Source organism: Garra rufa, unplaced genomic scaffold, assembly GCF_049309525.1.
Source record: "Garra rufa unplaced genomic scaffold, GarRuf1.0 hap1_unplaced_004, whole genome shotgun sequence".
Classification (NCBI taxonomy): Eukaryota; Metazoa; Chordata; class Actinopteri; order Cypriniformes; family Cyprinidae; genus Garra; species Garra rufa.
The window spans coordinates 2,149,069-2,165,682 of NW_027394279.1; the positions used below are offsets into that span (position 1 = coordinate 2,149,069).

Sequence of the window (16,614 nt, forward strand, 5' to 3'; positions counted from 1 at the left end):
GACTAGTGACTGATCCTAGTCTAAAAAACTAGAAGACTTTCTTAATGTATATAAGCAGTAGGCTATTTTAGAAAGATCAATAAATTATGAATCATGCAATGAATAAAAATTTAACTGTAGTCTGATTATAATTAGATTACAATACCCTAGCTGAGTTTTGCACGGGCAAACACCACTCTCACTCTTTGAAATACATAAACCATAGTTTTTCAGTATGATTGTGCCTCTCAGGGTGACGCAGAATGTAAACACCACAGATGGGTGAGTCTGAATCTAAATAATCCTGTTGTTTTCAGATGCTCCTTTGAGGGGCTTGTTTCAGTTGTTTGTTCTGGATTCAAACTTGCGTTTAATGGGGGAATTCATTGGGATGGTAACCATGGTAACCCTTCGGCCCAAATTACCTCTGGATTTTCTAGTCAAAGGGAGGCGTTCTCTCCATCACAGTAAGAGAGAGTGGAAAATGTATGCAATTGTTGCTCTCAAACCTGGAGTGTGTTATTTGAAGAGAGGATCACCATTTGGTTGTTTACTAGCAAGCGTTATTGTCTGTTACTGACTCAAACGTCATGTTCAGACCCTGGGTCTTGTGTGTGTCTGACGCAATGTGTGACAGTTTAGAACATGCTTCTACAAACTCGAAACAAAGAGGAAGTGGTGCCTCACCACTTCCTGTATGGAGTTTCAAACAGGCCTCACACTTATCAGAGTTTTTGTTTTTAATCAATTCAGAATGATGGTCGGATGTCTTTTAGAAGTGAATCAATCCTTTTAGGAAAGGTGACAGGACCATTGGACGACATTTCATCTGCAAGCCCACTAAAAGAAGAAATTTCCCCAGACGTGTGGCAAGAACTGAGGTGAAAGTTTTGACAGCAAACATTGCTGCACTGTATTGCTCTTTTATTTAATCTCAGTAGAGTTCATGGACTTGTCTGTTAGGGTTTGAGTATCGCCTATGTCTAGTATTGTTTTGGAGAATCAAAATGGATGAAATTGTTGATATAAAATGAATTTGGATAGCATATTTCAGATTTGGTCTTTAAAGAAGTGTGTAAGATAATATTAAGATATTTTTGATAAGTGAGCATTGTTTGAGACATTATTGAGATCTTTTCTGAAACTGCATGTAAAAGTACTCATTGTTTCTTTTTGGGGAGACGTAACTGTTTAGTTTCAATTTCCTCTCTATTTAATCTCGTTTCTAGACATTATAAGCAATAGTTCACTCCAAAATGAGAATTATGAAGCTTTCATGTGCTTTCCAGAGGTTGAAGGACATGGTCACCATTAGATTTTGTGTTCTATAGATATATTTTTGAAACGACCGTAAATATGTTAGGAGTTTTCTTTTCTGCGTCAGCTATTGTTTTAAAGAGGAAGAGATGGTTGAGATTTGAGACGCTTCTTTCTCTTTCCATCTTGTTTTTCTCCTCCGCAGCATGTTTTTGTTGTCAGAGAGGTTTATGTTTTGCCCGTCAGTCTGCGTTATGTCAATGTGGGCTGGCGTGCTTGATGCAGGAAGGCAAATCTCCGAGCTCCGTGTGTTCTCCTCCGTTCAGCCCGAGATCAGTGGCGACTCCCGCAGACGTCTGCTGTGTGTTGTGGAGATTCTCCGTCCTTGTGTTTTGACGTTTGAAGTCGGCTCCGGTTCGCCGTACTTCATCATAGCCATAAAAATGTCCGTTCGAAAACAAAACCTCGAGATGAATCGCGTCCTTGAAATTCCCCCAGGACACAAACACGCAGACAGAACAAGAACATCACATGGTTTTCAAACAGAAGCACTAGAAATCAAATGTCTGCTGTGTGAAACTGTTAATAAAGTTCACTTTTTGACAAAAACTATGTTTTGAAACAGTCAAAAGAATGGCAGACTACAGAGCTGAGGAGGAAAGGGACGAATTCTGCAATCGTCAGGGTGAGCGAAATCATAACATCACATGACAGGACTGCAACCCAATTTACATTCTTCTACTATGTAGCTACTTAAGTATGACCTTAGCTAATAAGAGGAAAAAACAAACGTCTGACTACAGTATGTAGGCTACACTAGTTTTGGGACAATATACATAAAGGGTTTGCACTTACATCAGCGTTTGGGCAGTTACCCCGATGCGCGCAGTTTTGCCAACTTTTCTCAATGGAAAGTAGCTAAACCCCGCTTGAAAAGTCGCCAAATGTTGCTAAATGACGTCATACAGTCATTAGCATATTCATGACGTCAGTACGTCGTATTGTCTTCCGTCTCTGTGCTCACATTCTGCTATTTAATGCAGCCAAATTCAATAAAACTGTTTTCATTTATATATTTCATAGATATATTGATATATTTTACGGTTTCTTTTGTCAGACAACGGGGTAAATATGAAATAGTGACTGAAACGCGGCCCATTAGGATAACCAGCTCTCGAACATATTCATCTACACTAAAATCCTGATTCATAATCACGACATTGTCTAATGAAATCAAATACACATATAATTAAGACAATGGCTGTGCTGTGATTTCGGCTATACTTTTATGTAAAATAGAGTTATAAGCATCAGAATATCTTTTTTGTCTGAAAGTGCTGCTCACTGAACAGAACAGACGCAGATAGAGAGAGAGGGAGAGCGCGCGCGCGCCCTGGGAAAGCACGACTTCGTGCTCGCGCGGCAGTACCAGAGAGTCTCATAAACTAAATAAGGTTTGTCCAAGAAGTCGCTAGATTTGTCGCTAGGCGCTTTTTCGAAAAAAAAAAAAAAAAAAAAAAAAGTCGCTAGGGGGGTCTGAAAAGTCGCTAAATCTAGCAACAAAGTCGCCAAGTTGGCAACACTGGATGCGCGGCCATATTGAAGATACTCGGATGTAAACAACAACAAGCATTGATTGCATGGTTTATGTACTACTGAATACATTGTTCTTTTTTATGCTATCTAAACCACTGAAAAGCTGCTAAATCATATAGAGAAATACTTAATGAGCTGAAAAGAGCGCAGTTGTTTGACAAACTAAAGTTAATAGCTGGTAAAGATATGTACGAGCAGTATTAATTAAGATATTAGCCTAATATTTGACTGGAAATTATAAGAACAAACAAGTATGCTGTCAAGATTCTTGCCCTGGAAATCCTGATTTAGTTTGGCCAGCCACAAACAACAGTTTTTGCTCTCTTTTTATTGATTTGTTATAACTTTTGGCAGTTTATAGTACTCCGGATGTGTTTCCCCATTGACTGATTAGTACAGCCCAAAACATAAAAATTTTCAGTAGCAATAATCAGCAAAATTTGCGCTTTCCGTTTGGTTCAGTGGCATTGTTTACGTTCGCTTTCGCCAGTATGGCCGATTGACGCGTCGTGAAAACACTTCATTTAAAAATATTGGGATAGTTCACCAAAAAATGGAAATTTTGACGTTAATTACTCATTCTCATGTTGTTCTAGACCCGTAAGAAGGGCACAATTGATTGACAAACTAAAGTTAATAGGCTAGCTGGTAAAGATATGTACAAGCATTATTAATTAAGATATTAGCCTAATATTTGACCGGAAATGATAAGAACAAACACATATGCTGTCAACATTCTTTCGCTGGAAACTTTTTCGCTGATTTACAACCACAAACAACCATGTTTGCACCCTTTTCATTAAATTATTATAACTTTTGGCAGTTTATAGTACTCCAATTGTAATAGTACAGACAATTTTTAGCAGCAATAATCAGCAAAATTTGCATGTTTCATTTGGTTGAGTGGCATTGTTTACGTTCGGTGTTGCCAATATAGCTGATTGATGATGTGTTGTGAAAATACTTTATTTAAAAATATGGGATAGTTCACCCAAAAATGAAAATTTTGTCATTAATTACTCATTCTCATGTCGTTCCAAACTCATAAGAACTTTGTTTATCTTTGGAACACAAATTAAGATATTTTTGATGAAATATGCATAGACAGCACTGCTCTCGGATTTCATCAAAAATATCTTAATTTGTGTTTCAAAGATGAAGAAAGGTCTTACAGGTTTGGAACATGAGGGTGAGGAATTAATAACAGAATTTATATTTTTGGGTGAACTATTGACCTCCCATTTCCAGTAAAATAAATGAACTGGGAAAAATTACAGCCCTAATTTTTTGTGTTTTGACATAGTATTTGATCAAACTGTGAAGACTTTAACATTTATATTTTTTATGTATAATTAGTCCCACATTTGGAACATACACTACCAGTCAAAACATTTTGAACATTAAGATTTTTCATGTTTTTTAAAGTCTTTTTTGCTCACCAAGTCTGCATTTATTTAATCCAAAGTACAGCAAAAACAGTAATTTTTTAAAATATTTGTACTATTTAAAATAACAGCTTTCTATTAGAATATATTTTAAATGTAATTTACTCTAGTAATTTCAAAACAGATTTTTTTTTAGCATCATTACTCCAGTCTCACAATCATTCAGAAATCATTTTAATATTCTAATTTGCTGCTCAGAAAACATTTATTATTATTTTTATGTTTAAAACATCTGAGTAGAATTGTTTCAGGTTTCTCAGATGAATAGAAAGTTCAGAAGAACAGCATTTATCTGAAATAAAAATATTTTGTAAAATGATCAAAAAATTCATCAAATATTCCTAAAAAAAAATGTACTTAACCATTTTAAATATTGATAATAATAGTATTACAAATGTTTTTTGAACAGCAAATCAGCATATTAGAATGATTTTTGAAGGATCATGTGACGCTAAAGACTGGAGTAATGATGCTGAAAATTTAGCTTTGATCACAGGAGTAAATTGCATTACAATTGACAATTTTAAAAGAGACTCGCAACAAACTCCTCTTATGCAGTGCAAGGGGTTATGTTTTTTTTTTTTTTTTTTTTTTTTTGAAAAACATCAGAATGAGCTCATTGTGCACATTATTGATTATTCCGGACACACTAATCCTAATCTTTTCATACTACATAGTAAATATAGTATGTGAATTGGGATGCAGTCACAGTCTTTTAGGAAAGACAAACCCAGTGTTTAGCTGAAAGCAAGTGCGCATCCTGAGCCTGAATGTTAATGTGGCAAATGATGTGTTTTATTCTGGGTTTTAAGAAGGAGAGAAAAGAATGATCGTTCAGCCGACATCTTTAGAAGACCCCAAACTCAACAAACTTAAAGAGGTGAGATACTTAACTTTTTAGGGTGGTGTGGCATAGTTGCTAAAACTCAAAGTTGACAACTGGAAGATTTCTGGTTTGAGTTATTTAAAATCTTAAAGGAGAAGTTCACTTCCAGAACAAATATATACAGATAATGTACTCACTCCCTTGTCATCCAAGATCTTTCTTTCTGTTTCTTTTCTGTTCATGTCTTTCTTTCTTCAGTTGTAAAGTAATTGTTTCTTGAGGAAAACATTTCAGTTTTTTTTTTCTATATAGTGTACTTCTATGGTGCCCACTAGTTTGAACTTCAAAAATGCAGTTTTAAATGTGACTTCAAATGATCCCAGCTGAGGAAGAAGGGTCTTATCTAGAGAAACGATCGGTTATTTTATGTTTTAAATTACAATTTATATACTTTTTAACCTCAAATGCTCTTCTTGTCTCGCTCTGCTTGAACTCTTGTTTTTTTCCGGCTCGAGACAGTTAGGGTATGTCAAAAAACTCCCAACTTATTTTCTCCCTCAACTTAAAAAATCATTTTAAAATCATCCTACATCGCTGCAGAAATACTGAGCCACTGTATTTGCAAAGAGAACATGCAAAGATCAAACACCATTAACAAAAAAAGGTAAAACAGCGATTTTGAAATGAGGGAGAAAATGAGATGAGAGTTTTCTGACATTACCTAACTGTGTTGAACTGGAAAAAAAATGAATTCAGGCAGAGACAAGATGAGTGTTTGAGGTTAAAAAGTATATAAATTGTAAAAAAATTGTAAAAATGTTAAAAAAAATTAATTACCGATCATTTTGCTAGATAAGACCCTCCTTCCTCATCTGGGATCGTTTTAAGCCGCATTTAAACTGCATTTTGGAAGTTCAAACTCAGGGCACCATAGAAGTCCACTATATGGAGAAAAATCCTGAACTGTTTCCCTCAAAAAACAAAATTTCTTTACGACTAAAGAAAGAAAGACATCTTGGATGACAAGGGGTTGAGTACAGTATCTGTACATTTTTGTTCTGGAAATAAACTTCTCCTTTACCTAATTGACTGTAATGTACTAACCAACTGATCTCAATGAGAACCTCATTTCCTGAGGAGTGTCTGAATATCTGTTGATATTCTCTCTTGCTTTGTGGCAGGTTTTGGTGGAATGGATTAACAAAACTCTGAAATTTGAACACATTGTGGTGCGATCTCTGGAGGAAGACCTCTATGATGGACTTGTCCTTCACCATCTTTTACGTAAGAATCATCTCAGAAAAAGAAAATTATGAACAGGCACATTATTGAGGTGACCTCACATGCTTCAACAAATAGTTCACCCAAAAATGAAAATTGGATATCCAAGATATAAATGAGTTTGTTGTTTTCGTTACACCAGATTTGGAGAAATTTAGGATTACATCACTTGCTCACCAATGGATGCTCTGCAGTGAATGGGTGCCGTCAGAATGAGAGTCCAAACAGCCGATAAAAACATCACAGTGATCCACACCACTCCAGTTCATCAATTATTATCCTGTGAAGTGAAAAGATGCGTGTTTGTAAGAAACAAATTCATCATAAAGGCATTTTAACTTCAAATTTTTGGCTAAAATACGAGTCCGTAATCCATTATAATGCTTCCTCCAGTGAAAAAGTCCATCTCCTGTTGTCCTCTCTCATCAAAATCCACCCACATATTTGTTGAGAACTGTTTTGGACTATTTTCACTTGTAAATGTGCTTTATCTGTGTATATTTATCTCCTGATACAGACAAGATGACTTTTTTATTTTTTTTTACTGAAGAAAGCAATATTATGGATTATGTACTCGTATTTTAGCTAAAAGCAACAATTTGAGGTTAAAAATGTCTTAATGATAGATTTGTTTATTGCAAACATACATCTTTGCACTTTATAAGATATTAATTGATGGACTGGAGTGGTGTGAATTATTGTGATGTTTTAAACAGCTGTTTGGACTTTCATTTTGACGGCACCCATTCACTGTAGAGGATCCATTGGTAAGCAAGTGATAATGCTAAATTTCTTCAAATCTGCTCTGTTGAAGAAACAAACTTATCGACATCTTGGATGGCCTGAGGATGAGTACATTTTTATGCAAATTTAAATTTTTGTCATAAAAATGAAATCAATAATTTTGACATGAAATGTCACCCTCTATACAATGTCTGTGCATGTTTTGATTCTAGGCAGGTTAGCAGGTGTTCAGTTACATGTAGAGGAGATTGCATTAAGCACTGAGGCCCAGGTACGGAAACTAGAGTTGATCCTGACCGCTCTCAATGAGGCCTTAGAGGTGAACGAGGAAAAGGCCAAATGGAACATTAAACGTGAGCCAATCAGATCAGCTCTTGAATTATTTACATATTTCTAAGCATATGCCCACTGTTCTCTTACCCCAATCTGTCAGTCATTCACAGCAGAGACCTGTTGTCTACGTTGCATCTTCTGGTTGCTTTGGCGAGTCGTTTCCAACCCGATCTGGTCCTGCCTGTGGTCAGCGTGGAGATAGTCCAGTGTGAGGTGATTAATATTGAAATTATTTGAATGTGTGAACTAAATGGTTCATAAATACACTAACCGGATAATAATTATGTTGTGAAAACACACCATTACAATACTGCTGTTTTAGATGGTTGCTCATATAATATAATTTAATATTTTTTCGCAATTCATCACTGCATATTATTTAAAAAAATGGATATGCATAATGTAAAGAACAATTATTCTCAATTAATTTGTCATTGCATATTTGAAAATTTTCTATGCATATTATAGTAAAAAATTCATGTTTTCATAAGTTTTCAAAATGTGTGACTGCGTAATATTTAAAAAATGACTATGCATATTATGAAAACAAATTGATTTCACAATTATTCCATAAGTCATCATTGCATATTATTTGAAAAATGAGTATGCTTATTATAATTAAAGAAATTATTTCAGAAATTTTCACAATTCATTGTTTGAAAAATCAATATGCATATTATAATGAACAATTGTTTTCATAATTTTTCACAGCTCATTACTGCATTTTTTTTCAAATCAATATGCACATAATTAACAGTTCTTAATTGCAAGTTATTTCATTTCATTACTGCTTAATATTTTAAACATCAATTTGTATTTAATGAAAACATTGAATGCTTTTTCACAATTCATCAATGCATATTATAAAAAAAATCACTATGCATATTATAATCAAAAATAAGGTCATAATTCTTGTAAATATACCATATTTTTTTTTAAAATTAAAATGCATATTGTATTATCATGTTTTGTAACATTTCACAATTTATTACCGCAAAATATATATAGAAAATGATGTGCATATAATGAAAAATGTTGCTTAATGTTTATGACCAAAATTCATTATTGCATATTATTTGCAAAAATAAGTAATAAAACAATAAATTATTTCATATTTGAAAAATCAATATGCATATTACAAAGAAAAAAAATGCCTAATTTTTATGACCACAGTTCATCACTGTATATTATTTATTTAATATTCGTATTATAATAAAATAAATTATTTCAGAAATTTTCACAATTCATTGTTTGAAAAATCAATATGCATATTATAATAAACAATTGTTTTCATAAATTTTCACAGCTCATTACTGTTTTTTTTTACAAATCAGTATGCATATAATTAATAGTTGTTTTCATTATTTCTCACAATTCATTGCTGCATCATATTTTAAATATTTCTTTGTATATATTGAAAACATTGAAACATATCATGTTTTGTAACATTTCACACACATAATGCTTATTGTTTTTGACCACAATTAGTTGCATATTATTTGAAAAATGCTATATTTGAATATGCTATAATAAAAGAAATTCAACAATTCATTAATGCATATTATTTGAAAATTCATAATAATAACAAATCATAATAATTATAATAAAAATAATGTCATAATTCTTTATCATTTCAAAAACTAATTATCATATTTTGTAAACATTATGTGCATATTATAAAGAAAAAAATTGCTTTGACCCAAAAATGTTTTTGACCACAATTCCTCATTGCATGTTATTTGAAAAATTAATATGCATATTATAATGAAAGAAATTGTTTTATAATTTTTCACAATTAATTAATTGAAAAATCAATATGCATATTATAATGAAAAAGATATACTTTCACAGCTGAAAAAAAATATGCATATTATGACGTGAAAAAACTATTTTTCATCTTTTTTCTGTCTATGTAATTAAAGCTGCACATCCAGAGAAAAATTATAATAACCAATATTATAAGAGCCTGATATCCATCATCCAATCAAATCCAAATGGAATCAAGTCCCACATTATTCATTTTGAATATTCACTGAACAGTTAAATTGCATTACATCATTTAAATATTTAAGTAGTCAGCACGCATTAAAATCTAATTTGTTAATCAGGTCACAAAAAGTGGCATCAAGGCGGACAAGCAGACAGAATTCATCACATTTCAAAGGTCTGTGAAGAACCTCCTTCCCTATTAAACATTTATCTGCACTTTGAATCTCTGTGACACTGTCCAAACCAGTGTTTTCATGGTCTGCTGTGTGTCTCCGCAGTAATTCCAGCGCAGAGCTTGAGAAAGAATCTAACAGTGAGTCAAACTGAGGCTGATCTCTGAGCCTTTTCATTTCCATATTTATAAGCATCAGTAACTTTCAGATAGTGGAGGCGTCTAAAGAAGAAAGCGGTTGCTTCTTAATCTCTCTCTTGCACTGTCTTTGCAGAGGAATGTCCCATTGATGAGCTCTTCAAGCTGGAGGCTCACAAAATTGAGACCGTGAAAAAGGTTGCGATCCAGTTCCACACCTCTCTAAATGCTGCCTTTGATACACATCTTTCACAGCTTCATTATGTTTTCTTTCCTGCAGGCTATTTTGCACTTTGTGAATAAGAACATGACATCTCTGGGACTGAACGTGACAGACCTCGATAAACAGGTGTGCAAACTCAAGTTTTTAGAGCATTTTATTTCTTCTAGAGGTCAACTTATTAAGTTAGAAGAATAGTTCACCAAAAAATTTACATTTTTCTGAAAATGTACAAAGAAATGTAGCATTCCATCACTTGCTCACCAATGAATCCACTACAGTGAATGGGTGCCGTCAGAATGAGAGTCCAAACAGCTGATAAAAACATCACAATAATTCACAAGTAATCCACACCACTCCAATCCATCAATTAAGGTCTTGTAAAGCAAAAAAACTGTATGTTTGTAATAAACAAACACATTATTTAGATGTTTTTACCTTCAGACCGAATCAGGAGAGAAATATATGTAATGTAAAAAAGGTTAATGCGACTTGTTATCTCACAATTCTGACTTTTTTCTCTGAATTGCATGATACAAACTAGCAATTCTGACTTTTTTTCTCAGAATTCTGATATGTAAACTTACAATTGCGAGTTATAAAATCAGAATTGCATGATATAAACTTGCAATTGCGAGTTATAAAGTCAGAATTCCAAGATATAAACTCGCAATTCACAGATAAGAAGTCAGAATTGTGTGATATAAACTCGCAATTGCGAGTTATTAAATCAGAATTATGAGATATAAACTTGCAATTCTGTGAACATATCAGTCTTTTTATTTCTTCTTAGAATTGGACTTTATAACTCACAATTAAAAGTTTATATCTCACAATTCTGAGGAAAAAAAATCTGAATTTTGACATACAAACTCAAAATTGCGAGAAAAAAAGTCAGAATTGCGAAAAAGAAATTCAGATTTTATTAGTGTTGGGTTTGAATCCGAGTCTTTAACCATTCGAGTCCGAGTCCAAAACGGGGCGAGTCGGACTCGAGTCCAAGTTCAAATGGGTCGAGTCCGAGTCCAACTAAATACTACTGTTTGTCAGTATCTTAACCTTGTTTTAACCTTTACAACTAGAATAAGGCAATGCCAATTTAAATGTAACAAAAGCAAACCTCTATTGCATATTGCCATTTTGATTTTTGATTTCACACCATCTCATTAGTGTCCTGCTCAGCAAACTTAAAGTCATGTAACAGAAGTTATAACTTATGTATTGTGACATATTTCAGAGTGAAACAGCTTTTAGAATGTGAATAATTATAGGGCAGGACAGGACTTGACTTTATTTGTTGTTATATAGTAAATGTATAAATTCAGTGGGGTGGGCAGGAAGCTTAGTAAATGAGACCTGGGGAGCAGAAAATGCACCTCTTATCTCTGATTGTGGCTGTGTTTATGATGAATGGTAAGACCTTAGACAGAGTAAATGGCATTTTACATTTTTTTTTCTTGGATGAAAATGAGGCTGTGAGGGTTAATGACCGTTTTTAAGTAGCAGTCTATGGAAGCCATGGAATAAAAGAGTAAAATTTGAGTTTATATTTCAAAATTCTGACTTTATTTTCCCAATTCCGAGATTATATCTCACAATTCTCAAAAGACATTCTCCCTTTTCCCCTCAGCTCAAAATCATGAGTTTATATCCCACACTTCTGGCACTTTTCCCCTCAGAACTGACAAACTAGAGAGTTGAGTTAAATTGAGTTATAAAGTCTGAATTACAATCTATAAATGACTTATAAAAAATTCTGAATTGTGAGATAAAATAGTTAAATGTAATATGACGCAGTCTGCTGCATCAGGTTTACGCTGCTGTCACTTTAAGACCTGACGCACAGATCATATATTTTGACACATCTGTATTTCTCCCAACTGTTCAAATTCACTCAAGACAAAACGTCTGCATTTGCATGAATGAGAGGCGCTTTCAGTGAGCACGCTTTGGGTGTGGGTATGCAAAGAAAGTACTGGCAAGACTTTTAAACACGTGCAAATACTGAATGTCACTTTCGTAATAATGCATGAGTCAGTAAAATTTCAGTCAACTGTCCCTGGACATGGCAATAATTCCCGAGTCTGAAAAGCTCGAGTCCGAGTCAAGTCCGAGTCAAAATGCAGCCCAAGTCCGCTAAAATTTTACTCGAGACTGGACTCGAGTCTGAGTACAAGTCCGAGTACCTCAACTCTAGATTTTATATCTAGCAATTCTGAATTTATACCTCATAGGTTTGCATTTTTATATCTCACAGTTCTGAGAAAAAAAGTCAGAATTGTGAGATACAAACTTGCAATTGCAAGAAAAAAAGTTTATATCCCGCAATTCTAATGTTATATCTAGCAATTCTGATTTTATTGCTTGCAAGTGTGCATTTATATCTCACAGTTCTAAAAAAGAAAAGTCACAATTGTGAGTCATAAAATCAGAATTGTGTGATATAAACTTGCAATTGCGAGTTATGAAGTCAGAATTCCAAGATATAAACTCGCAATTCACAGATAAGAAGTCAGAATTGTGTGATATAAACTCGCAATTGCAAGTTATTAAATCAGAATTATGAGATATAAACTTGCAATTCTGTGAACATATCAGTCTTTTTATTTCTTCTTAGATCTGGACTTTATAACTCACAATTACAAGTTTATATCTCACAGTTCTGAGAAATAAAATCTGAATTTCGAGATACAAACTAGCAGTTGCAAAAAAAAAAAAGTTTATTGTTTATTTCTGGCAATTGTGAGTTTATATCCCGCAATTCTGACCTTATATCTAGAATTCTGACTTTATAACGAACAAGTATGCATTTATATCTCACAGTTCTGAGAAAAAAAGTCAGAATTGCGAGACACAAACTCGTAATTGCAAAAAAAAAATAAGCCTTTATTGTTTATTTCTCACAATTGTGAGTTTATATCCCGCAATTCTGACTTTATAAATTATAATTATATTCTGACTCGCAAGTGTGCATTTATATCTCACAGTTCTGAGAAAAAAAAGTCACAATTGCAAGATAAAAAGTCGCTATTATTGTATTTTTATTCAGTGGCGGAAATGAGCTTCCATAGAAATATGCACAGATTTTACAAGTGAAAACAGTCAAAAACAGTTGTGAACAAATATTCTGGTGGGTTTTGATACAAGCCCTTAAAGGGTTGTTTTTAATCTCTCAGATTCATGTTTCATATGTTTGTGATTTAACAGTATGATTTTGTTAGTTTGCAGACGGAGTGATTCTCCTCTTGCTGATCGGTCAGTTGGAGGGCTTCTTCATTCCTCTCTGCGAGTTCTTCCTTTGTCCTGTCGGGAGCTCGGAAATGGTGAGAAAATGTTCAGAGTTTTGCATTTGCATTGAAACCATGTTGTTAGTGAGCTCCATTCTGCTTTACAACAATAAGCAAAATTTAATCCAGGCTTATAGGATTTTACATCAGCGTAACTTCGCATGCAACTCCAGGAAATGTCTCGCCATTGTATAATTAACGTCTCTTAGGATGACTGCGGATATGACAGCACAGCAGCATAAGGCATGTTAAGAAAACTGAGGGTAATGCAAAAGACAGAAATCAAAACTAATGATCCTGCGGTTAGCAGAGAATATGCAGTGTTGCGGGTTTGCATTACATTTAGTTGTTTTAAAATGTTTTGATCTTTTTTTCATTGTTGTTTATTTACCCATACAGCTTCATAATGTGACCCTTGCATTGGATCTTCTCATAGATCAAGGATTTCCGGTTCAATCCGTTGACCCTCAAGGTAATTATTTTGGAAAGATCCAAACCTTTGTGAACTGCCTTGCTGTCTAGAGCGTAGATCCCAAACAAAGGCACTTAAGAAATTAAAATCTTATTAGGCAGCATCATTTTTCTACCATTTGTTTGATATCGGGTAAAACTGTCTGTTTTTATTTAAATTGAATGGTTTAATCAAACATTTTTGATTACTTGTCATTTTAAACACATAATCAAGAATTCTCTCACTTCACCTTCAATCTTTCAAAAGTTTACATACACTTAATTCTTAATACTGTGTTGTTACCTCAATAATCCAAAGCTGTTTTTTTGTTTAGCGATAGTTGTTCATGAGTCCCTTGTTTGTCCTGAACAGTTAAACTGCCTGCTGTTCTTCAGAAAAATCCTTCAAGTCCCACAAATTCTTTGGTTTTTCAGCATTTTTGTGTATTTGGACTCTTCCAAACAATGACTGTATGATTTTGAGATCCATCTTTTCACACTGAGGACAACTGAGGGACTCATATGCAGCTATTACAGAAGGTTCAAAGATTTGTGAGACTTTAAGGATTTTTCTGAAGAACAGCGGGCAGTTTAACTGTTCAGGACAAACAAGGGACTCATGAGCAACTATCACTATCACTAAATATCTTATTCAGGTCAGAACTAAATAAAAAATAACATGCATTTTGTATGACCCCTATTGTTTTGCTAAAATAATTAACATTTTGCTTATACATATGCAAGGTGTATGTAAACTTTTGACCTCAATTGTATGTGCACTACTGCTAGAACTTAAACCCTTTAGTAAAATAGCTGTTTGCATTAATTGTTGATCTGTCTGGTTGTTTATTCAACAATAAGCTAATTTCTCATGCTCCTCGCAGATATTGTTTCCCAAGATGTTCCAGCCACAGTGAAAGTGCTGTATTCCTTATTCAAAAGGCACAAAAACAAATAATCTATACCTTTTGATTCAATAAAACCTTTCAGAATGCTTTAAATGATCAAATTCATTGTAAATGTGCGCTTTTCTTCTGACTGACTTCTTGACGGTCGGATTACTTTGGCACTCAGAGCGTTAGGACACATTAGAAGCAATTGTACAGAGTGTCTCTGAACCATTGAAGAGGCTCCAGAGAGAAAGTGAGAGAACATGGCCACTCATCTCATCATGGAAATTGCTTTTGGATGCCGACAGCTTCAATTTAATGTCACCTTTTCACTCTTTCATGTTTTTTTTCTTTTGGACAGATGTGCATTAGACTTAATGTATCGTTCAACAGTTTTCTGCTGACTTGCAGCTTGTTTTCAAATAAAAGTGCCACATATAGCAGCTCTGAAATGATGTCATTTCTTCTTCAATACTACTGTGTGTGCGCGCGCGCCTGTGTGTCTGTGACGCGCTTTAGCACGAAGGACCGTTTGTGGAGAAACGCTTATGTGCAAAAAACTAGATTTATTTATTATTTTTTATTTATTTATAAAACTTAGGCTAAGGTTATAAAAGTAATACATTTTTTTGAATAAAATTCAAATTACGTTTTGACGCTCTTTCAAGTCGTGTGACAGATACCTCAGTACAAGCGGAAGAAGCAGGAGCGCGCATGAACCGATCGTCTCTTCCTCTTTACAAGTTATGAAAAACATGAATGAACTTCATAGGGTATGTTGAAAGATGCAGTACAACTAACCAAAGCCTATAAACTCTCCTGCAGTCGAAAAAATACGTTAATGAAATCGCTTGTGAACAAACTGTCACGTGATGATACGTTTTACCTCAAGAAGGTCACGTGTTTTCTATGGAAGCCCGTTTCCGCCACTGAATAAAAAAGGTTATTTGGACTTGTCAGAATTGTGAGATATAAACCTGCTATTCTGTGAACATATCAGTCTTTTTTTCCCCTCAGAACTGGAAGTTATAAGCAATTGCGAGTTGATATGTCACTATTGACCATATGCACGAAATCCTTCCTTGTTTAGACAAGCCAGCTAAGTCATTTCCGGTCAACTGTACTGTGCCATAATATGAGCGTACTTTGTTCGTTTTCTCTACATAATCCATTCACAATCGAAGAAAAGTGTTGTTTGTCTAAGAGGACCAAACGTCCATGTATACCGTTTCAAGAATGACAAATGCCAGTTTAAAAAACTTTGGGAGTAAATTGGCTAAATATGCGCTATGAGTCATTGCTGTGACTGACAGTAATAACCGGACCAAACAAATGACACGCTGATGTAAAAAAAGAGCTTAAATGATTCAAACTAAATTCAGAGTAACAAAACTACAGCAGTAACAAGTATGTGTTGGTTAAATATAGGCTATTTAATAGATTTTACAGTTCAAGATAAAACTTAAAAGTAGTTCAATTCAATTTTATAAAATATTTCAAATTCCTATCGATTCATATTGAGTGCATTATTTAATTATTATACCATAAATATTTAACGTATTTGTAGTGAACTATATATTAGTATTTAAATAATTCACCCTTATAGGCTGTTTGTGTGTGAGCTTAATGACTTTCTGCACTTGCTATACTATATACTTTAGGGTGGTATTTATTACTACAATTTATTATACTGGTAAGTTTATAATAAATCGAAAAGCAAGACGTCTTGAAAAATATAGGGAGAGGCAGCTGCATAATAAATAATCCTCTGCTGCCATCTATTGGTTATATGGGTAATTCCATATTATTTTAGCCAAAAATAGACGTTGTTTTCCGTGAAAAGTCATTTTTTCCCGATGCCTTTTTTATGAATGAAAAGTGAGTCCTTGAAGTACATTTTATTTCACAGCTGTAGAGTTAGAAAATAGGCTAATAAAGGCTTTGAAATATTGCAAGATTTTAAAAATGTGTTCATGACTATAAAGGCAAGTTAGTGATTATCAAGAA

General features: G+C 33.9%; 1 protein-coding gene across 1 annotated transcript; it reads left to right on the forward strand.

Moving 5' to 3' along the window:
* The first annotated feature begins 548 nt into the window (after positions 1-548).
* LOC141312739 (gamma-parvin-like) lies at positions 549-15,040 on the forward strand. Its single transcript, XM_073832617.1, has 13 exons — positions 549-860; positions 1,862-1,921; positions 5,090-5,157; positions 6,285-6,387; positions 7,341-7,481; positions 7,562-7,674; positions 9,570-9,625; positions 9,729-9,763; positions 9,897-9,958; positions 10,041-10,109; positions 13,202-13,303; positions 13,667-13,739; positions 14,602-15,040. The coding sequence occupies exons 2-13, from the start codon at positions 1,870-1,872 to the stop codon at positions 14,673-14,675; spliced, it is 948 nt and encodes a 315-aa protein (XP_073688718.1). The 5' UTR covers positions 549-860; positions 1,862-1,869; the 3' UTR covers positions 14,676-15,040.
* Positions 15,041-16,614: the final 1,574 nt, after the last annotated feature.

Coding starts and splice junctions, on each gene's coding strand:
- LOC141312739 (XM_073832617.1), top strand. CDS start 1,870: ATGGCAGACTACAGAGCTGAGGAGGAAAGGGACGAATTCTGCAATCGT. Junction 7,675..9,569: donor TGGAGATAGTCCAGTGTGAG/GTGATTAATATT, acceptor TTTGTTAATCAG/GTCACAAAAAGTGGCATCAA. Junction 9,764..9,896: donor GCTTGAGAAAGAATCTAACA/GTGAGTCAAACT, acceptor CTGTCTTTGCAG/AGGAATGTCCCATTGATGAG.